The following is a 24,155-nucleotide window of genomic DNA, read 5'->3' on the forward strand; positions in this document are numbered from 1 at the left end:
CCCTCAGCCCCCTTTATGTTACTTGACATAATGGCTAATACTGCGGCAAAATTCCCAAGTCCAGGTCAGGTGCTTCCCCAAACTCAATCTGTACCTGTTTCAGTACCTCAGGCAAGACAGTCAGTGAAGGGGTACCATGTGTTCTGGTGTAAACTGCAAGCAAAGACTGTCCCCAAGTGGCGCAGTCTTCCACCTGGGGAACAAACCCCATTGACAAGGAAATAGTCCGCATTCTGTATATTCCTGCAGGCATGTATGGGGGAAAACTGCTTAAGGCTGGCTTGTTTTTTGTGCTTTTCAGATCGAAATTTGCTCCCGGCTCGTGGGAATCTTTCCCATGATGGCTTTTTATGTTTGTGGGCTGATACCTGTGGCAGCCAATTGTAGTTGAGCGACTTGAGCAGTGCGCGCAGGGTTGTGAGTTTTCGCATTATGAACTCTGTAAGAATTTCTGTAAATTTTCACTAAATCTCTGTATAGTGTACGCATTTCTGTTGCAGTTACATTACCAGACAGTATTAGGATGCTGTGTGTTTGCAGCTAAGACTGGCCATGTCACTCCTACTTCACTGAGTGGACGGAGTCTCACGTTTTCTGTAGTGTGGGGGAAGGGCGCTTTAAAACCAATTTATATGTTCTTGGTAAGAGAGGAATTTCTTTGTCTACGTATGGAAATATTCCTGTGGTTTCTCATCTTTAACGTAGGTATGAAACATTTGTGTACAGGCATTTGCAGCTGGGAATTCAACCCAGGAATATAATAACTCTGTTCTGAATGCTTCATGTGTCTCAACAACAAAGGTAATGTCTCAGGCCGTTGCTGGGAGACAATACTCTAATAATTATCGAGTTTCCTGTTGAGGAACCCCCACCCCATGATTGGTTTTGGTTTTATTTTATTGTTTATTTTCCCATTTTGTCTTGTAAGAATTGGGTGCTTACTTAGTTAACCTTTTCAGAATTTACCTGTGGTTTCCAAGGCCTAGCTCCCAAATTATCTCTACCCAGCGAAGCATAGGTTTCTTAAATTCTTTAAAACAATTTCCACTCCTGCTGTGCAGGAGTGAATTCCCTCAGTCGTTGGTGCATATAGCTAATACTGCTGCCCCTCAGCCCCCTTTATGTTACTTTTTTTTTCAGTTTAAGAATTTTTTTATTTTGTTTAAATAAAGTTCAATACAAAGATAGCACAATAGTACATTAGAACCAAGTGAAACACATGTGAGGCAAAGAAAAGCTATAAAATAACGGTTCATCTGTAAAAGAAGAAATGAAAAGAAGAGAGATAAAAGAGATAGGAGGAGAATAAGAAGAGAGAGGGGAAAGAAGAGAAGAGGAGAGAAGAAAGGAGAAGAAAGAAGAAGGGAGGAAGAAAAACAGAGGATATACAGGCCCAGCAATCAGAGAGAAGGGGGTGATGAAAGATAGTTGGAGAAGGGGAGCCAAAGAAGATCAGATTTAACTTTAGAGGAGACAGAAGAGGAGGAAGCAATAGCAATCCTATGCTCATCGCATATGAAGTTCCACCAAGAAAGAACAGATAATTTGGAATTATCCTTCCAAGAAGATAAAATTACTTTAAACGCAATAGCAATAAAAAGATCTAGTAATCTAACACTAGAAGGAGCAATATCAATATCGACTGAAGCAGATCCTAAAAACACATTCAAGAATGATAAGGGAACAGAACAATGAAACATACGCATGCAAATACCCCAAACAGAGTTCCAAAAAGCTAAAACAGAGGGACATTCATATAGCTGATGTTTGAGTGTACCTGTGAGTGAAGAACATGACCAACAAAGAGTATTAGAGGAGGGTGAGAACTTGGCAATACTAAGAGGGGTGAGAATAGATCTATGATAAATAAAATATAATGATTGAGTAATGCGGGCTGCAACAGAAGTCTTAAACAATTTGCTCCATATACAATTCCATTCATCAACAGAAAGAGACATGGACAAATCAGATTCCCAAGCAAGCTCAGTAGCTGACTTAGACCGTTCCAAAACATTTGAAGACAATATTTTATAGACAAGGGCAGCTTTGGGTTGATGTAGGGAAAATAAAGGATAAAGGGGGGAGGAAGGAGAGAATGAGGGTAGAGTATCAGAGGAAGGAAAGGTTGATAAGTATGAAGTTATAGCATTAGTAATAATCATATATTCCTTGAGAAAAGACATGGGTAGGTTATACAAAACTTGCAGTTCGGAAAAAGAAATAATGACATTGTTGGCGAAGAACTGATGTACAAAGACAATATCCTTTTCTTTCCAGTACTTGTAATCGAAAGATCTGCCCTTGTATTTAAGGAATTTGTTGTACCAGACACAAGATGACAAAAAACATTGGAGTGGAGAGAAATATTTAGCAAATATATCATACAATAGAGTTTGTGAGTATTTTAAAACTGTATGCTTAGATACAAACGAGCAGTTGGACATAAAAACAGTATGTTGAAATGAAAAACCTTGTAACAATGATCGTTCAAAGGTAATCCATTTAGGAATCGGGGAATTATGAAAGTCAAAAGCTAAAGAAAAGGATTGCTTATTGAGGAAGGCAGAGTGGTAGAGCTTGAAATGAGGGAAACTAACCCCGCCTTCCATTTTAGGACGTATGAGTTTATGTAAGGCGATGCGAGGGTGCTTGTTGTTCCACAGGAATTTGGAGCAAATGGAGTTTAAACGAGTAAAATAAATGTTTGGAATTTTCATGGGGAGCATTGATACAGTATATAATATGTGAGGCGTAATCATCATTTTGATGGTATCGAGTCTACCCCACCAAGAGAAAAATAAAGGGGACCAACTTTGAAAGAGGGACTGAACTTTCTGAGTGAGGGACGTGAATGTGGCTTTGAGAGTGTCAATAAGGGATGATGAGAACCAAATGCCCAGGTATTTGATTTTGGAGGGACACCATGCAAAGTCAGTGGAGGAAAACATGTATTGGTAGCAAGTAGAGTTTAAAGGTAGTACTTCAGTTTTAGATAAGTTGAGTTTATACCCAGAGACTGAGGAGTAAAGGAGGACTTCGTTTAGAAAATGGGGAAGTGACGTAACCGGATTAGACATGTAGACTAAAATGTCATCAGCATAGGCAGACCATTTAGTTTCAACAGAGGAAAGTTTAAAGCCAGTTATTTGTGGATGAGAGGGAATTTGTTCAAGAAAGGGCTCAAGGCAAAGTATAAACCGTAACGGGGATAGGGGGCACCCTTGTCTTGTTCCTCTGCATAAGGGAAAAAATCTAGAAAATTGATTATTAACAAAAATACTGGCACGGGGAGCTGAGTATAGGAGTTTAACCAAGGAGATAAAAGAGGGACCAAAACCAAACCATTGCAAGGTGCGAAACATAAATTGCCAGTTAATGCGGTCAAAAGCTTTCTCCGCATCTAGGGATAAGGCAGCTAGAGGGGCTTTGAAGTGTTTACTATGGGAAATGACATTAGCGAACATACGGGCATTGTCAGCAGCAAGTCTGCCTTTAACAAAACCAACTTGGTCCGTTTTAATTAAAAGTGGGATGATAGAGTCAAGACGGGATGCGAGGATTTTGGCAAACATTTTACAGTCATAATTGATCAAGGAGATAGGGCGATAATTTTTACTTTGGGAATGATCTTTTGTCAGGTTTGGGAATTATGACGATGAGTGCATCCAAGAAAGATCCTGAGGCCTTAGCATCAGCAATGAAGGAATTAAACAGTTGCAGTAATTTAGGCACAAGAATAGCATGGAGGGCAGAGTAAAACTCAATTGGCAATCCATCTGGACCAGGAGCTTTTGATTTTTTGAGGGAGTTGATGGCCAGAAGTATCTCTTGAGAAGTAATATCCTTTTCTAATTGATCAAATTCATCAGGGAGTGTAGGAGGAGGGGGAGACTCTCGAAAAAAGAAGACACATTTTGATCAGTGGGGTGTGTATCATCAGTATACAGATTGTGATAGTAGGTGTGAAAAACCTCTGCAATATCTTCATCGGAGGTAACTAGTGTGTTTGTAGAGTCATTCAGGATAGGGCTCACAGTTTTACGCTCAGATTTAAGTTTTAGGTAATTCGCCAACATTTTACCAGCCTTATTCTGACCTCCATGAAACTTAGATTTAATTTTCAACAAAGTGTTACATGCTTCAGTTGTAGCTATTTTATTCGGTTCAGATTTCGCTTTAACAAGATTATGGAGGGCATTAGAGTCTTTAGATGAGAAATACAAATACTCCAATTTTTTTATGGCAGAGAGTTGTTCCGAATATTTAGATGTATTAAGTTTCTTCTTTTTAGAGACATACGAGATTGTAAAAGCCCTCAGGGCAGCTTTGAAGGCATTCCAATTATTAGGAACTGATGTGTCCGTAGGAACATTAAAAGTGAAAAATTCAGCTATAAAATTCTGAACCTCCTTCATATAGACAGCATCTGACAAAAGGAAGGTGTTGAATTTCCAGCGACTAAATTTGGAAGAGGTGAGGGTAAGGTCAAGGGTTGCAAAGACAGGGGCATGGTCCGAGATAAAAATAGCACCAATTTCAGATTTGTGCAGTGCGGGGAGGAGAGACTTACTAACTAAAATATAATCAATCCTAGATCTAGTATGATGTACATTCGAATAAAACGTGTATTCCAAAGTATCAGGGTTACAAGTTTTCCATACATCATATAGGGGACGGGAAGAGATAGCAGATTGGAAACATTTATGAGTTTTGTCAGGACGAAATTTAGTGGAGGAGAGTCTGTCAGAAAAGGGATCCAACCATTGGTTAAAATCACCAGAAATGACAATATTGGGACAGTCAATAGAAGAAATAAGAACTTTAACCTCATTCCAAAATTCAGGAGAAGGGCGGGTAGGACCGTAAATGTTCAGAAAAACCAACGTTTTGTTTTGGATCACAACTTTGGCCATAACCCATCGGCCTTCAGTATCAGCCTTGGAGGAGATAATTTGGACACATAAACCTTTGTGAAATAAAATTGCAATACCTCCCTTGTTGCTGACAGCAGGAGAATATACAACTTGACCCACCCATTGTCTCTTGAGCTTAGAAGATTCTGAATCCGTACAGTGGGTCTCTTGAAGAAAAGCAACCTGTGAATTAAGCTTGGATAAATGAGACAATACCTTTTGACGCTTGACGGGGTGACCCAGACCACGAACGTTCCACGTGACAAGATTACACATGATGGGAGGTGAGGAAGGGGGCGAACATCTGGGGCGAACACATTGCAGGAAAATGACTAAAATAAAAGAGATAAGCAACACAAACATTAGGGATACAAATAATATCCGAGAAAAGTACATTGATTTGAAAAAATATGCCAAAAAGTACCAAAGACGAACTAACAAGGAACAGAAAACAAAAATCAAGGAATAGAACAGTCAAAAAAGAAAGAAAAGGGAAAGAGATGTTGAACAAAAAAAAGTATTGGTAGAACAAGAAAAGAGAGACTAGGAGGAGGAAAGAAAAGAGATAGAAGAGGGAAGAGGAATACGTAGACAGATCAAGGCAAGAATGCCAGATCTGAGAGGAAAGAAAACACCAAGACATCTGGAGCGAGGAGAGGCCGAAGGAGAAACAGACCCCCCAAGATGCCAGGAGAGAAGTAGAGAAAAACCAAGAACAGCACGACATAGAGAAGGAAAACATGTTGAGGCTAGAAACAGTACAACAATTCAGCAGAAGGCTGGAAGAAGAGGAGAAACAAAAGATGCCTAAAGAAGGCATCAGGTAGTAACATCCATGTTAGGTGCAGAGGCAAATTGCAGGTATTCGTGCGGCTTCTGAGGATCATCAAATGTGCGGGTACGACCATTATGGGTGATTTTGCAGAGACACGGGTGTAGAATTCCATATTGAATATTTAGTTGTCTCATCTGAGGTCGGAGGTTGAGAAATTCCTTACGTCGGGCGTTGGTGGCATTTGGCAAGTCTTGAGAGATAAAGATGTTATGACCCGACCACACAAGGCGACGTTTGAGCCTGGCAGCTTTGAGGACAGTCATTAATTCAGTAAACTCGAGGAAAAGAAGAATGATACCCCGAGGTTTTGAGGAATTAGAAGTAGGACGTCTGAGACGATGAGCTCTCTGGATATTTAGGGGATGAGCATTCGGTTGAAGGTCCAACAGCTCATGTAGGAGTTTACGAATGAAAGACACCATATCAGACCCCTCAAGATCCTCCGGAACTCCGTAAATACGTAGGTTGTTCCTACGATTGCCATTTTCAAGGTCCTCTGTGTGTAATTTGAGCTGTTGAATTTCCTTTTCCAGCAGGGGTATCTTAGTAGAGACATCTTGAATATCACTAACACGTTGCTCCAGATTCAAAACCTTGCCTTCCATAACAACCCACCTCTCTTCAATCTGCTTGAGCTTCTCATTGGTGGCAGACATAAAGGGTTAGAGACCCCTAACCTCCTCTAAGATGGAGTCCAGAATAGGATTCTGGGAGGTGCGAATCGGAGAAGGAGGGTCATTCTTAAGGCGCTTGGGCGTGGTTCCCGTGTTCGACGACTTTAAGCTGCCTGTGACATGCGCCATTATTCCAGTATTGGGGCACACCAGGAGCGCAGAAGAAAAATAAATAAAAAGGATGATGGTTGCGAAGAAGCAGCACAAAAAAAAAAGTCACCAAGCGCGAAAAAAAATACTCAAAAAGGAAGAGCAAATGACTCAGACAACCTGCTCCAGAACCCCGAGGCACACCCCGTACAAATGTAGTGAGAGAGAGTAGGTCAGTCAGACTCCGCAAACTTGCAAGGTGAGGAGAACCACAGAAGGTAATGTAAACAGCGCATCAGCAAAGCGTTCATTAAAGATGTGAGGGGTAGGAGCTAGCAATGAAGCACCACATTACGGCAGTAGAGAGAAGCAGGTAGCCAGAACACCTTCGCAACAAAATTGGGAAAATGGCGGTCGTCGCTTTTTAATGCAAAAAAGTCATGATAAGAAAAGTAAGTCACAGAAGGAGGAGCCAGTGATGCAAGTACGCCATACCTTATGAAGGGCTGCGAGGTAGGTGGAATGTGGAGCAAAAATAGCTCAGAAGACAGCCTGAGGCGATAGCAACTTCTGGCGAAGCGACGCGGGCTCGGCGGCTCAAAATGGCGGCCGCCCGCGTCCCGATGCCGTTGCAGAAGGAAAGGCTCACAGGACTCCAAAAACGGCGTCAGAAGCTCCGGGACTGTACACCAGCAGCGCCGCACATGTTCCGCCGCATAAATATTCGAAATTCCGGCCTCAAAATGCAGAATATGAGGCTGGAAAATCATCGGGAGCCCGTATCTCTCCAGAGCTCACGGGAGAGCCGCCATCTCGCGTTGGCGCGTAAGCCACGCCCCCCTTTATGTTACTTGACATAATGGCTAATACTGTGGCAAAATTGCCCACCAGTTTCATTGCCAATTCCAGGTCAGGTGCTTCCCCAAACTCAATCTGTACCTGTTTCAGTACCTCAGGCAAGACAGTCAGTGAAGGGGTACCATGTGTTCTGGTGTAAACTGCAAGCAAAGACTGTCCCCAAGTGGCGCAGTCTTCCACCTGGGGAACCAACGGCATTGACAAGGAAATAGTCAGCATTCTGTATATTCCTGCAGGCATGTATGGGGAAGAACTGCTTAAGGCTGGCTTGTTTTTTGTGCTTTTCAGACCGAAATTTGCTCTTCATTATCAAGTGAGGCTTCCTGCCTGGGCGTTCCCCTGAGAACCGCTCCAGCTCGTGATTTTTATCTTTTACATTACACTGCTTATCTATATTTATACTCATATGGGCTCCTTTTACTCATTGGATGAATTTAATAATATTTCCCTGGTATACGGACACCGTTATTTAAACTGCTGGGCACTCATGTTTCACGTCTGAAAGAGCCCCCGATATTTACGGATGCATTTAATCGTATTGCTCTGTCTAGACTACAGGATATTTTCTGCTAATCAGATTGAGAGCCCGGGTAATCCTTATGAACACATCAAGAGCTATCCTGAAAGCGTCATCACACATAAAGTTCTGATGAGAACTGTTGTTCTTAGCCTTGAAAAAGTCGTCTCAAGACGAAACATGTGTCGGCTGTTCTTGTTTCTGTCTCTACTGGTCAACACTGAAGAAGACTTAAAAATAAAATAATTTTGGCTACACATACTATTGGATCTGTATTAGTATTGACTATGTAACTGCTGACTCACTGCAGTCATTTTTGTAACTTGATCGGGTTGTGCTCTGTCAACCAAATTTTTCACATAAGCACAATGTGTGTAGTTTTATCCTGCAAGCTTGAATAACCTACAGCCAATACATAAGGTAAACCAACTCAGCTGACGCAGATTTCCCTACCACCACGGACTTCTCCGGTTTGGAGGTGAGTAGGAGTCTCTGAGAAAGCACAATTGAACTACTCAGGTAGACCAATAAATTGGAACCCATCCAAAGTTGGCAATACCATGTCGTGTAGTAGCTACTAACCTGTATTATCTGCACATTTGTTGGACAACATAAACTTTGGGTGAGGTGCCTAAACTGATTCCAACAAGGGGTGGTGATGGACAGAGTCTCTGAATTATGCAGAGTACTCTCACCCAGTCAAGAGATCAGGGCTAGATCCAACACCGTTTTTTAGCTCATTGCACCATCCCAGTTTCAGAACCTGGCTGTATGCAAATTAGTCTGTCCCTGGCCCAGTGCATCATGGGAACAGGGCAGACCAGACTACAAAAGCCAATTCTTACACTGGGAAGGAAACAAGCTTCCGGGGATCGGTTTCTGGCATTACAGCCGTCTTCGGCCCGGCTTGCTTGAATCCTGATGGTGCAATGAGCAAGGGACTCACATCTGAGTATACCCTTCCACGCTTAGGGTGGACAAAATTATTTGCAACAAGGGGTGGTGATGGACAGAGTCTCTGAATTATGCAGAGTACTCTCACCCAGTCAAGAGATCAGGGCTAGATCCAACACCGTTTTTTTAGCTCATTGCACCATCCCAGTTTCAGAACCTGGCTGTATGCAAATTAGTCTGTCCCTGGCCCAGTGCATCATGGGAACAGGGCAGACCAGCCTACAAAAGCCAATTCTTACACTGGGAAGGAAACAAGCTGGAATGGTGCAATGAGCTAAAAAACGGTGTTGGATCTAGCCCTGATCTCTTGACTGGGTGAGAGTATTCTGCTTAATTCAGAGACTCTGTCCCTCACCACCCCTTGTTGTAAATATTTTTGTCCACCCTAAGCGTTGAAGGGTATACTCAGACATGAGTCCCTTGCTCATTGCACCATCAGGATTCTAGCAAGCCGGGCCGAAGACGGCTGTAATGCCAGAAACCGGTCCCCGGAAGCTTGTTTCCTTCCCAGTGTAAGAATTGGCTTTTGTAGTCTGGTCTGCCCTGTTCCCATGATGCACTGGGCCAGGGACAGACTAATTTGCATACAGCCAGGTTCTGAAACTGGGATGGTGCAATGAGCTAAAAAACGGTGTTGGATCTAGCCCTGATCTCTTGACTGGGTGAGAGTATTCTGCTTAATTCAGAGACTCTGTCCCTCACCACCCCTTGTAAATATTTTTGTCCACCCTAAGCGTGGAAGGGTATACTCAGACATGAGTCCCTTGCTCATTGCACCATCAGGATTCAAGCAAGCCGGGCCGAAGACTGCTGTAATGCCAGAAACCGGTCCCCGGAAGCTTGTTTCCTTCCCAGTGTAAGAATTGGCTTTTGTAGTCTGGTCTGCCCTGTTCCCATGATGCACTGGGCCAGGGACAGACTAATTTGCATACAGCCAGGTTCTGAAACTGGGATGGTGCAATGAGCTAAAAAACGGTGTTGGATCTAGCCCTGATCTCTTGACTGGGTGAGAGTATTCTGCTTAATTCAGAGACTCTGTCCCTCACCACCCCTTGTTGTAAATATTTTTGTCCACCCTAAGCGTGGAAGGGTATACTCAGACATGAGTCCCTTGCTCATTGCACCATCAGGATTCAAGCAAGCCGGGCCGAAGACGGCTGTAATGCCAGAAACCGGTCCCCGGAAGCTTGTTTCCTTCCCAGTGTAAGAATTGGCTTTTGTAGTCTGGTCTGCCCTGTTCCCATGATGCACTGGGCCAGGGACAGACTAATTTGCATACAGCCAGGTTCTGAAACTGGGATGGTGCAATGAGCTAAAAAACGGTGTTGGATCTAGCCCTGATCTCTTGACTGGGTGAGAGTATTCTGCTTAATTCAGAGACTCTGTCCCTCACCACCCCTTGTTGTAAATAAACTGATTCCAAGCACCCCGCAGGATAAGTTGCTCTAAAGACCAGCAAGCTCACAGTGCCCCCATAAGAGTCCCCAAACCAAAGCAAGGAGTGATTGGTTTCTTGCCACCACAGAACATGACAACCCTGACTCTTCAAGGAGCGATGTAACTGATCAGAACATTTCTCTCTGTCACTGGTGCTTACTTGTTCTCAGAGAAATGTACAGGGAATGCACAGTGGGAAGTTTTTTATTTTTATTTTAAATTTTTATTAAAACAAACATACAAAAGAATAAAACAAAACTTACAAGGCAAAAGTACAGTGTTACATAATCATGAGTCAATGCGGGCAGAGCTCCAGATTTAGATAAACGAATTGCTATCAGTTAGCGTGGGGCAGTAGGGGCGGATAAGGAAACAAACAAAAACATTGGCAATAAATGAAAACCGGATGCCAATTAGGGGGACGTAGAAACATCAGGGTTAACCTCCTGTGGGGGAGTACATATATTACCACAATAAGCATTCCATTGGGACCAGATCCTACCCCATTTCTTGGGCCGGCCCTGGGAAAGGTACACAGTCTTCTCCCAGAACATGCACCAGTCCATGTTCTCCTTCCACCTGGATATGGTGGGCGGTCTGTGAGAACCCCAAAGCTGAGCAATGTCTCTTTTTGCGACCATATTTCCAAGGGTCGCCCAGACAATCTGTGCAGAGCTGTAGTCATTGGGCTCCCAAACATTCAGCAGACAACGCCTGGCCTCGGGCAGCAACGACACACCTGTAACATTCTCCATCACAACATGTATTCGGGACCAAAACTCTACCACCTCCGGGCATTCCCACAATATGTGGAGGAAGGTGCCCGACATTCCACAGCCACGCTTACACAACCCATCCAAAGAATAGCCCATCGAACCAGACATGGCCCGGTAACATACACTCGATGAAGTATCTTAAGCTGGACGAACCTCAGGCGAGCAGGAATAGCAACTTCCTTAGGCGAGGACAAAGCGGATTGCCAGTCCTCGTCATCCAGTTCTAGTCCGTCAGCGCTCCACGAGGCCCTGAGGCGCAACAGTAAGTCCGCTCTATTATTGATAAGTTTTTTGTAAATCAAAGAAATCGTGCTGTCGGGCACATGACCATCCAAAATACGGTCCTCCAGGGGGGAGGACTCAGGAATATCATCACCCGCAGTAAACACAGATAAGAGAGCGTGACGGACCTGAGCATACCTGATGAATTCCGTGTCACCAAGCTCGTACTCCACTTACAACACGTCTAAGGACTTGACGGTACCTTTCGACCACAAATCACCCCCTTACTTATACCAATCATATCCCATTTATCGAAGCCTTTCGTTCTCCACAGATGTCCCAAACATTCCGAATCATACAAAGGGGTGGCCCGAGTAAATCTGCCACACCAACCCAAGGCCGCATTAGCATCCCGCCACACCCTCACAGCAATTTTAGTGGGACCAGTCAGTGTTCCATGGAGTCCTCCGGAGTACAACGCTCTGTTAAAGGTCCCCCCTGGCAAAAGAAATGTATCCAAGGAGAAAGCCGGGATAATGCCTGGTGCGTAGGTCGCATGGTTAATCGCGCTTAGCTGAGATGCCCAGTAATAACGCCTGATGTCCGGGAGGGCAATACCGCCATCATACCACGGAAGCCTGAGTTTAGAAAGAGCGATACGGGCACGCCCATCCCAGACCAGTTGTCTCTGCAGGCTCTCCACTTCACGAAAGTAGCCCGAGGCAATCGGATCAAAGGAATTCTGAAGTGCGTATAAAAATCGAGGCAGAGACATCATTTTAAAAAGCGCCGCTCTACCGAGGGGCGATCGTGGCAACCTACGCCAGCGAGCAACATCCAGTTTGAGCCGCTGAAGGGGGGTAACAGATTACGCTCATATCGCCTAGAGGGGTCCAAAGAAACGTAAATCCCCAGGTACTGAAAACCGGTCTCAGTTACTTGAATCGGAAATCTACGAGGCAGTGGAGGGAGATCTCCCGCCAAAACGTAGACGCAGGATTTAGCCCAATTAATAATGAGACCCGAGTTCTTTCCAAAGGAGGTCAGAACATCAAAAGGTACATTCAGGGACGTCCTAGGGGAGGTGAGATAGAGGAGGATGTCATCCGCATATAGCAAGACTCGATCCTCAAAGTCGGGAGTCCATCGGATACCCCGCATAGAAGGCTCCCAACGGAGCCACTCCGCCAGAGGTTCCAGAGCGAGAGCAAAAAGCAGTGGAGACAGCGGACAGCCCTGCCGGGTACCACGCTCAAGCGTAAAAACGCAAGACACTTTCCCATTAACTACCACCTGAGCCAGGGGTATCTCATAGAGAAGTTTCACCCAGGCGATGAATCCCGGCCCAAACCCAAACTTCGAAAGGGCCGTCCAAAGATAGGACCACTCGATAGTGTCGAAGGCCATGGTAGCGTCAAGGGAAGCCAAAATGGCCGGCTCAGTGAGCGTCCCGGCCCTCGCGAGAACTCCATGGAGTCTGCGAAGATTCAGAGCAGTATTGCGGTGTGGGATAAAACCGGATTGATCTGGATGGATCAAGTCCCCAATCACAGTTATTAAGCGATTAGCCAACAATTTTGCCAAAATTTTGGGTTCGGCATTGAGCAGAGAAATGGGTCTGTACGAAGTACAACAATCCTGCGGCTTACCCTCCTTATAAATGACTACGATAGTAGCGAGTCGTTGGTCCAAGGGAGGGAACCAGACTCCAAAGCCTCAAGGAACTTGTCCCTGAGGTAGGGCGCCATTTTGTCGGGTCGCAGCTTGTACAATTCAATGGGCAAACCATTGGGGCCCATCGCCTTACCGGAACGGAGGGAACGAATAGCCACAGCGACTTCGTCCACTGTGAGCAGAGCATCAATGAGGTCTCTGTCAGCGTCAGAAAGGCAAGGCAAAGCGATATCTCGCAGCAGCATACGGGAGTCCTCCTCATCCCTACCACAAACCGAGATGTACACAGTCCTAAAGTGGTCCGCGAAACACTGAACGATCCCAACTGGGTCAGTGACACACTCTCCATCAGGCCGTTCAATCACAGGAACAACACGATTCACTCTCTCTATCTTGTCCAACCACGCAAGCAATTTACCCACCTTGTCTCCCACATCATACAGCCTGCCCTGCTGCTCCCTATACATCATTCTCGCCGCATCAGTCACGAGCGCCCTGTAATCAGCTTGTTTCAATGCAAGGGAATGTAACTTTACACTGGAGACGCCCATCCGGAGATCATCCTCAAGTGCGGTTATCTCAGATTCCAATCGCACAATCTCCACGTTTGCGGCCTTCTTAGCGGCGGCAATCAAGGATAGGGACTGCCCACGTACAACTGTCTTGAAAGCCTCCCACAGTGAAACAGCAGAAGAAACAGACCCCACATTTTCGTCAAAATAATGTTCAATAGCTTTCACAAGTTCAGAGCGGGTTTTAGGATTGCGGAAATACCAGGGGTTAATAGGGGCAAACCCTTCCCTTGTTGCCCGTCCCGACCTCATAACGAAGCCACAAAGGGGAGTGATCGGAAATACCCCTAGGAAGCTGACGAATCTCTCTAATGGAGGATTGGACCGCTGGCATTAAGAAGTAATCCAATCTCGAGAGACTACCATGTGCCCCAGAATGGAAGGTGTACTATAGTTGCGAGGGGTGCAGTAGTCTCCAGCCATCCACCAGCCCGAAAGTCTCAAGCAAATCACTCAACCACATTTGAGCCCTGGGCAAATCCCTAGGAGGATGACGAACAGAGGTGCCAGAGACAACCGAATTAAAATCCCCACCCATAATCAGAAGGCCCTCAGGAAGTTCCAAAAGGACCCTGCAGAGATCAGCGTAGGTCAAGGACTGCAGGCCCGGGGGGACATAAACTGAGAGTATGGACAATGTCTTCCCCTCCCATCTACCAGTGAGCGCCGCATAGCGCCCCCTGTCATCAAGCTTTACTTCATCAACTTCAAAAGGGAGAGAGGACCGGATAAGAATACCAGCCCCCCTGGAACCAGAAGTAAACCCCGCATGGGCCACCAACCGATATCCGCGCCTGTTCATAGCCTGACATGCATTACCTATTAGATGCGTCTCCTGTAGGAGGACAATATCGGGAGAATGACGCCTAAGGAACCGCAAAACAATCCCTCGCTTAATTCTGTTACCCAACCCATTGACATTCCAGGATAGCAGTCTCAACTCGCCACCCCCCATCCCCATGAAGTAGGCAGAGCAGTACCCACACAGAACCCAATGATCAGTGCAAAGGAAGAAAACAATACGATGCCTCGTGAATAGAAAAAAACACATATACAACCCCCCACCACCCCCCAACTTAAACATGTTACACCCCCCACCCTGCACCCCTGCGCACAACTAATAAGCCACCCCAACTTGCAGTGTGCCTGTCGCCCCATTACTAAACTAAGCTACGCAAAGAACCCAGGAGGAGGAAGAGTCCCCATTTACCCCCGCCATCCCCAAGCTAATCTAGGCTTAAAAGAAAACCAAAGTCCAGACTCAGCTGAAAAAGCAGAAAAGTTCAGACACCAGGATCCACGATGCAACCTTCACTCTGCCGCGCCCCCATCGGCACCTCCGGGGTGCCCAGTACGTTAGTCTCTCCTAGGCAGAGAGTCAAGCCAGTCACTAACAGTGTCCGGGCGATCAAAGAAAAATGTAGGTTCTCCATATTCAGTCCGAAACCTGGTCGGGAACAACATGGCATACTTGAGGCCCAAGTCCCGCAATCGTCTCTTCACTCCCTGAAATCCAAGTCTTTGTCTCTGAACAAGCGGTGAAAAGTCAGGATAAAAAGAAACAGAGGCATTTTCAAATTTCACTGGGCCCTTATCCCGTGAGGCCTGAAGAATAGCATCCCGATCCCTGAAGTGGAATAATCTGGCAATAATGGGCCTTGGAGGGCACCCGACTTCGCCTTTCCACCAGGGACTCGATGAGCGCGTTCAACAGCAAAGAATTTGCTAAGTCCGGGGGGAGCTAGATAATTCGTAACCAGATCCTCCACCAAAAAGGTCAACCGCAAGCTTCTCGGGATTCTCCGGGACACCAATAAGGCGTACGTTATTGCGACGGGCCCTATTTTCGTAGTCCTCGAGACAACGAGCCATCAGGTCATGAGAGGAACGTAGATTGCCAATCTCAGTCTGGGCCTCCGTGACATCCGTAGTAAGACTAGAAGTCTTCAAATCCAATGACTTGACCCTCTCGTTGGTCTTCGCCCGATCCGCTCTAATCAGCGTGATGTCGACGGCCACAGTGTCGATCTTAGAGGCAAGGGCCTCGTACTGCTGTCCCATGGAGGCCCGCATACTGGTAATGGCACCCATGACGTCCTGCAAGGATATTTCCGAAGACGCTGAAGAGACAGTCTTGCGATCATCTGAAGTGCGACCAGAGGCACCAGGGGACCCTTAATCTGCGAATAGTGATCCATAATATTCGTCTGGGTTTGGCCACCACGGAGAGGTGTTACAGTGGGAAGTTTTAAATATTTTTAATGAACCTACCTTATACTTGTATCGAATACATGTGCTGCGATAAACAGTAGACAGAAGCAGATGAAAGTGATTACAAGCACCCAAAGAGTAAATAGTAGATACAGTTTCACCATGGTGCCAAGGCTGTGCATATATGCAGGCATATAATACAAGGTAGTAATCCTGCGTACTCCTGCTATGCAAGCCCTACTCTGTGTATGTCTAGAGTGAGTGTATGTAGTTGTAGAGCCAAGAATGCCCCCTAGGGATGATCCAACCCATTACCTGGCGGGAGAGAGAGTAGGACCCCGTCTTGGTCACAAACTGGACAACCCTCACAGAACTGTCAGACTGCTGCTTGGTGAAGTCTCAGCATGCAGGGACCCCTCGATGTCAGGTGAAGTGCCTCCTCTGCCAATCCTCTGAGATGCTGATTGTTTATGATAAAAAGCATCCTTGCAACAGAAGAAATAAAAACAGTACACCTTCAAATAATTGAAATCTATATTCCTAGCCAAATGTCAGTAAATGTCTTTATCAGATGCCTACATAGCTATGTTCGGCAAGCACATATTGAATATGATTGAATGACTGCATGGTTGGTAATGCAATCATAATTACAGTCTAACCCCTTAAAAAAAACAGTGTGGGGGACAGTGGATCAAGGATATATCCTGTGTAATCAGATTTCCAAATATGGGATCCATGAAAAGTAGTCTCTTTCTATTGGCTTTATAGACCTTTGGACACAGTTGATGTTCTAAAGTTGTGCTCTTTATTGTGTTTTTATTAAATACTTTATAGTTTTTCACAAATAGTATAGCACTAATTCCATATAGCCAGTACTCAGACTACAGAGTCAACCAGTATAGCCATGTAGATGTGCTGCGTTTGAGTCTTGACACCTCTTATGTTTTAGGGATGTAAATAGGTTGCATGCAACCTATTAACATGCCGCTTTGTGTTCTATAGACCGACATTGACATTATTCTTCCTTTTCTTCGCTGGTGATGCGCTACTTACAGTATTAACAAATAATGTACTTCGGAAACTCGTAGAAGCTTTTCAAATGTTCTCAGAATACTCCTCATGCGAAGTTGAGGTTCAGGAGGTAACCTAAGTGTGATTATTTAATTGGTTATCTCATTGCACCCCCAAGTTCAGGAAGGATTAATTAAATTAACGTGAGGAAAGTCCTATACATGTTTTGGAAATAATTTACCATCCTACAATTTTAGTTAAATTGGGTTATCCGTGTGGGGGTCGTCGTCCTACTTGTCATAGTCCTCATGCTTCTGAACTTCCTAGTCTTCCTGGCTCTTTCTGATCCTACTGTTCCTTGGACTCGCGGTTCTACGGCAGCTGGGTATAGTCTTCCTTCTCTTTGGCCTGGACATCCTGTTCCTCATCCTCATGGCTGTCATGTCTCAGTCATCTGGTCTGGTACTTCTGGCTGTAGTGCTCCTGATTTCCTTTGTCCTGATACTCCTTACCCAAGTCCTCATGATCCTGGTATGCCTGGTTCTGGTCCTTTTTGCCCTGCTGTTCCTGTACCTTTCTTAGTCCCGCTGATCTAGGGCTTTCTGGCCCTTCTAGCCCTAGAACTCTAAGTCCTGGTCCTTCTGCTTCTAGCCTCTTGGTCCTCTGTGATATGATTCCTTTGGTCCTAGTCTCCCTGCCCCTCCCCCTTTCCCCTGTTTTCCTGGTACTGGTCCTCTGGGTCTGATACTCCTGACACTGGTACTTTGTGTACCTCTGGTTCTGGTCCAGACTCTCAAAACCTCTTAGCACTACTAGTGTTGCTGGTGAGGGGCCTTCTAATCCTCCTACCCCTTCTTCTGCTCCTGGACCACTGGGTCATGATACCCTGGTTCTACATCCTCCATATCCCAAGCCATATCCCTGTTCTCCTAGGCATTTTTTTCATGATCCTCTTCATCTGGTTATGGTACTTCTTGTCCTGCTCTCCATGGCTTTTCTCATCCTAGCCCTCCTGATAGTCCTATTCCTGGTCCATATGGTCATCACAGTTATCACCCTCTTCCTGCTGGTTAGCCTCCTTACTTTCTCAGGTCCCCTCTGCAGTGTATTTAGTTGGGTAGAGCCTCTAAGCCTGTCAATCACATTTTAATTTTTTTGTTTCCAGATTTCTTTTTCTGGGAAAATACTGTCAAGGACAGAAATGAGGGACCAGTAGAGACAAGACCCATCCCTTTGAAAACAGTGCCCAGCAATGAAAAAATGGAAAACAATGAAAGTACAATTCTCTACTAAGACTGGACAAGTTGTCTAAAATGTTAGTGTGGCTGAAGAGGCCACTTATGACATGGGGCCAGTGACCATCTGTGCCAATTCCCACTCTGCTTGGTAAATAGTGTGAAAATATGTGGCAGATGGATGAATAGACACTACCTTTGTAGATTCCTCAGACCCACAACGCAATTTGACTTTCTATAAGACTGCATTTACCAATCTAATCCTGGCAAGGGAACCATCATCATTTTGGCAAAGACTTTCCGTAAGTGATACCAAATAAACCATTTCTAAAGATATATAACTATTCTCTAAGTCTCTTCGGAAAGATACTTAACCGTTATTAAGGGATGATGAACAATTGCAGAGTAGCTGGCACCTGACATTACAACTTTCACCATCAGTGAGATGGGGCTTGTCTTTATAAATATAATAGCAACTATAAAGACATGGAAACACTTTTTCTTCTCTGTCCTACGAGAAGGCTTGAAAAAGCCAGATGTGTGCATCCGTAAGGTGCGAAACACAGGTTGACTGTCCAGCTGTTTGACTATAAGAATTCTTCAGCACAAAGAAAAACAAATCAAAAGCGCAACCATTTAAACATTTCTTCCATAAAAATATGTAATGCATGTATATGTGCAAAACGTGAAAGTGACTGAAAATGTGAGTAGAATATGAAAAGTAATATCGACCTTTATTGGCTTTCTCTGATTTGTTTTAAAATGCTCAAAACTTTGTCAGGGAGAACCCCCTGACAGTTGGACTCACTCCCTTCCTCCATGCTGTAACATTCATCCCATCCTGTGACGCCCTACCACTTACATATGTCACCAGCCGCCACTACTTCCCTGTTAATTTGTTGGCTGGCTCGAATTGTGTAATAGTGAACATTGGTAAAAAACGAGTTCCCAATACTAAAGCTAGTTGCTCTACTAGTTTCATATTTCTTGTAGAATACATGCTTGAAAACGCAGCAGTGTATAGGTTTTTATAGACCTACCTCATAAAAGTCTAGCAAGTGGGTAAGCAGCAGCTGAAGGCGTCATTAAATAGGAGAGCAAAGGTTCCTCGTGTGTTTGTGACTGATCCAGTTTCTTCTTGTTTTCTTTACCTCATGTAGTTCTGACTGCACTGACTGTTGGCCACTCCGGATCTGGTGCCATGCTGACGGTGAGAGGGCACCACCCGCTTCTGAGGATCCTCACCTACCAGAAATCTGCCAGCAGCTCCAGATGGCCAGTTTGCCTCAGATCCTCCTCCAACCCCGGCCACTGCACACGCGGCACCCACCGGTTACATCCAGAATGGGCCGCTCTGGCCAAAAAACAACTAAAGGGAAAGGACCCAGAAACCTTGCGGTGGCACACCCCGGAGGGGATTGTCATCAAGCCACTGTATACCAGGAGGGACACAGAGGACATACCAGAGGAACTGCCAGGCGTGAATCCTTTCACCCGCGGCCCTTACCCCACCATGTACACACACAGGCCATGGACCATCCGGCAATATGCTGGGTTCAGCACAGTGGAGGAGAGCAATAAGTTCTACAGGGACAATATTAAAGGTGAGTTAAGGGTTTTTGCTCTCTGGGACTTCATTACTGGCCTATTCATTTGCGATAGAGATTTGTGTTTAAAGAACCCATCCGGTGAATGATGTTAAAAGTTCTCAGAACCAAAGGAGACATCCTTAAACAAAGAAACAGTTTGGACATTCTAATACTTGTGATTGTTAGCAATGCAGCGTTATTGACCAATTGGTGTATAGTACATGAGTGTGTGAACTGACATGGGTCTTTTGTTCCACTTTTAGTCATAGGAACAAGTTACTGACCCATTGTGGTAGCTGGTACCATCCCTTTTATTTTCATCAAACAGTATATACATGTTAGAGTACATTAATTGGTCAGTAAAATAATATTTTCTATTGGTTATTTATTTTGACCACATATGTCCTTTAAGGTAGAGCCACCACAACTGGACATAGCCAGTAAGTTAACAATTTGGTTGTATTTGTATATAATAATTCTCATTTGTAAAGTGCGAACATATCACCCATTAAGGTTTTCAAGGCACTGGGGGCCGTCGGGGAGGTTTAGGGAGCTATTGCTCAGTCACATGATGCTGAGCTGCTACAGGGGATCGAGCCGTTAACCCCACACTCCGGAGTCAGCTACTCTCATCGCTGTGCCACATCTCTCCCACTCATGTAATAGAGACACATAGATTTAGAAAATAACAACAAACCGCCAACATGCGTATTATAGCCAAAAGCTGAATTATTTTCGTATTTGTTGTACGCACCAGATGGGTTGTGGGGTCCTGCCAGAGTACATTAGTGCAGTCCTATCATACCCCCTAGGACCATCTTAGTCTGTAATGAAAAGGCCCCATGTTGGCACTTGACTGTAATTTAAATGGTTGTTAGAGACTGACATCTAACATTTGCGATGAGAGTAAGAGAGATGAGTTAATGCGTTGACCTTCTTTGCTAACAGAACAGATCTTCAGTGGCTTTTTGATAGATGGGGACTGAGAACAACACTTGGTTTGGTTCCAGCGTAAATTGTGCTGTAATGGGATGGATGCTCCAACTTGGCCACCTAGAAGCCCCTGAGATAACCGCAGGATTTGTGTGTGATTGCGACTAGGTGTAGCGAAAGGCTAGGTCATACCAAGTCATATGTCTGGTATATCTCCAATGAAGAGAGCCTTTGTTCCAAGATGGTTTTAGTTTGTGTAATGGAGTGTGACGTTTAACGAAGAACATGGTTTACACCAGGGGTCTCCAACCTTTTGTGTAGTGAGAGCTACTTCTGGTCAGTGAAAATCGTCGGGAGCTACTAAACCCCAAGCAACTCGCGCATTTTTCCGAGCGACCTCCCCCGCCCAGTTTCATTGATGTTAAGCCAATTTCTTCAGGGCCCATGGGCCCCATACTGTGGTTTGAACATAATAACACAAAGAAAAGACTTTGCATGTGTGCTGTTGTCAAACCGCTTTACGACCTTTCAAGTAATAGCTCCAAAATCAGGACCTATCAATAAACATCTGTTATTCAGAGCCAGGACACCTTCGGGTAATCGTGCGCTTTACAAATAGACCTGTTCAGTTATGTTATGTTGTTAATATGGGGCAGGCAAATCAAATAGCTGAAAAAAGTGGCCCACATTTGCAAACTAAGTTTTTAAACTTAGATATGTTGTATAGGAGGTGTTTTTCAAGGTATGGAAGACTTCAGTAGGCTATTTGTGCTTGCAGCAGGCAATGTTGGTACTATCTGAAAAATTAACAACACAAAACAGCCCACCAGGCAATAAAATCGGGACACAAGATGCCGGAAATCCACAGACAAGTATTGGCACAGACCACCAACCTGCATGGTGAAGGAAGTCCTGCACAACTTGTTACTCAGCAAGAACCCCCCACCATGCTGCCCCTCCCAGGGCAAAATAGACAGTGATATGAACATCCACCTACCAAGAAGCATGTTTCTGTGCCAAGGCTGGTGGGCCAACATCTTATTTTGCGAATGCACTTTTCATTCAGTATTTAGTTCTCGCACCTAGACAATGCCTACCCTACTCTGTGACTTGGAGACCTTTTGTTTTCTACTAGTGGGCTTTCTTAGACCTCTCCTTACCATTGGTTGGCTTCACTGCCATGCTTATTTGTTTGCTTGGTATTAATTAATCGCTGTAGTCTTCCTTCCCCTTACAGTTTTTGTACCTCGCACCTACTCCTCCAGATCATGGATACATAACTTGTGTCATTCCACTGCTCATTTTTATGGAGGGCTAGGTAGCTTCTTCTTTGTGTTTACAATTGTATCAGTGACTCTTCCCTCCCCTTCTGCTGGCAGTCTCCCCCCTCCAAATCTGCCCCCATCCTTACGCTGACTGTGTTGCTGCTCTAACCATACCATGTTGCAGGTGTGCATCTGGACCCAAACAGAAGGTTCACGATGGAGCCCAAAAGTATGAGTGAATCTGATGGTGAGATCCTGGCTCACATGAGTCAATTGAGATGCAGATTTAGAGCAAGTACAAGAACTCACTCCGACTAAATGCTAACTGCTGCTGGCCTCCCTCTCGCTGGTGTTCCCCCACTTCCAGGTCTTCCCTTTGAATTCTGCCGGCCCTGTGCTGTTTAACCTCCTGGGAGGGGAACCGGGCACCGATTATCTTCCCTGCGAGGCGGGTTTTTACAGGCACGGAGACTGCTTGCTCTGTCGTGGGGCAGAGTTCATTCTTCGCTGTGGGTGGGCACCACTTGTGTTTGTAAATGAGGCAGTTGCCGCAGCCTCCCACACTTGCCGTGCTGGGGCATGGGCTGGGGACGGCTAGCCTTCTCACGAACAATGGGCACTCTTGCTCGCAGGGGCGGGGGGCGGAGGAGTGGGTAGCTACTCCACTCTGTCTTCCTTACAGCGGGATCACCTCACTGCCCCTTATTTTATGGGCTCACCTTCGGCCCGCTCGCCACTCACTTCATGCAGCCTGCGGTGGTGGCTGGCATCCTAGCAGTCCGGCACCACTCGCGCTGCATCACCGCCATCCCGGACCTCTCTTCACGCCAGACAGCTCGGCAGCACACAGTTCAGGGCGGGGTGGGCTCTCGCTGCCTCGACTATGCCCTGGGGCCCTCCACACGCCCCGCGGGCAACCTGGTGCCTCTGCAAGGATCTTTGCATTCACTGAGCAGCTTTCAAATTTAAAGCGTGCTGTAGTCAGTGAAAGCTGCTCAGTGAATGCAAAGATCCTGCAGGCACTGAGCTGCTACAACAGCGGAAGCCAATGTTAAAAATCAAAAGTCCTTGCCTGCCTTGAACTGCTTTCACTGACTTCCACACGCTTTAAATTTGCCTTTGCGTGGTCAGTGAAAGTAGTTGGTGCAGGCAAGAACTTTGGATTTTTAAATCGGCTGTGAGCGCGGTAGCTGCTCACTGCCTGCAGGATCTTGATTTTAATATCGGCTGCCACCGCGCTTTGTTACTGAAAGCAGATGTAAAGCACGGTGGCAGCCGATATTAAAATCAAAGGCCTAACAATGCACGTAGACAGTTTTACCAACAATACTTCTAATAATCAGAGGGGACACTTACCAGTCCTGCGCAGCTTCCCAGCGCAGCTTCCCAGGAGGATGAGATAGGCCAGATGGCAATTATAAACTGCGCCACGGCACGCGACTTTAGGAAGCACATCACGTTTTTGGTCCCGCCCCGCCAAGCTCATTCAGCTAATCAGAGCAGCTGGTTTGTGAGAGGGCGGGCAAAGTCTTAAAGCTGGAAAAGACAATGAAAGGATAAAAAACAGAATGTTTAAATGACCTCTCTATAATTAGAAAGTAGCGCGAGCTACTCCCAGAGGGTTGGCGAGCTACCAGTAGCTCGCGATCGACCGGTTGGAGACCCGTGGTTTACACTATAGTCCACACTACAAAATTAAGTCCATCTGGTTTTCTGTGGTACCCATATTGCAATAATAATAATCCAGCTTGGTGAAGAGAGTAGCTCTTATAAACAGACTGAAACCCAGTTTTAAGGACTGCTTTAAAGCATATTTACTTGAGAAGACATGTTGATACATAAATCCATACTCATAATATGCTATTATTGGTCCCTCTTAATTTTCATTCTGCTCCGGGCAAATATGGGTCTTTTTCACATTTATCAGTGACAAAAATAAAAAGTTTACAAAAACAACAATGGTTAAAATACACAGATTACAATGATAGCCACCATTAACCAGGTAAACTCTGAGCAGGCACTGCTGTTTATGTGGTACAAGTTGTACTTTCTGGCCATACCATACTGTGGTCATACAGTCTGAGGGTATTGTAACTGTGTCACAAGTGTTCCCATGTCAAAACCGACCCCTGAAGAGTTTTATATTCATCCCGAAATAGGTATATGCATCGGGAAAAGCATGAAAATGCTTGCAGGCAAATCATATGCTGAATATATACATGACTGATATGCCGATAAGGAAGCATCAGTATCGATTGTGATAAGACCACATTAATGTTGCTGGGAGGATATGTTGGACTTCCAGGGAGGAATACATCTGCCACCAAGAAAGTGCCAAGTGGACTCCACTCAAAGTAATGAGGGCAGACGCATGTAACAAATACCTGTG

At 45.3% G+C, this 24,155-nt stretch overlaps 1 protein-coding gene across 3 annotated transcripts in view; it reads left to right on the plus strand.

The window, feature by feature from the left end:
* Positions 1-24,155, plus strand: part of LOC144828554 (methylmalonyl-CoA mutase, mitochondrial-like) — a 268,618-nt gene that overhangs the window by 4,708 nt on the left and 239,755 nt on the right. For all 3 annotated transcript variants that reach the window (XM_078686829.1, XM_078686831.1, XM_078686830.1), the window contains exon 2: positions 19,140-19,583. In XM_078686829.1, coding sequence (XP_078542955.1) covers positions 19,181-19,583 — 403 coding nt within the window. In that variant the 5' untranslated portion in view covers positions 19,140-19,180. The remainder of the gene's footprint in view (positions 1-19,139; positions 19,584-24,155) is intronic.

This window comes from Lissotriton helveticus, chromosome 4_1 (genome assembly GCF_964261635.1).
Source record: "Lissotriton helveticus chromosome 4_1, aLisHel1.1, whole genome shotgun sequence".
Lineage (NCBI taxonomy): Eukaryota > Metazoa > Chordata > Amphibia > Caudata > Salamandridae > Lissotriton > Lissotriton helveticus.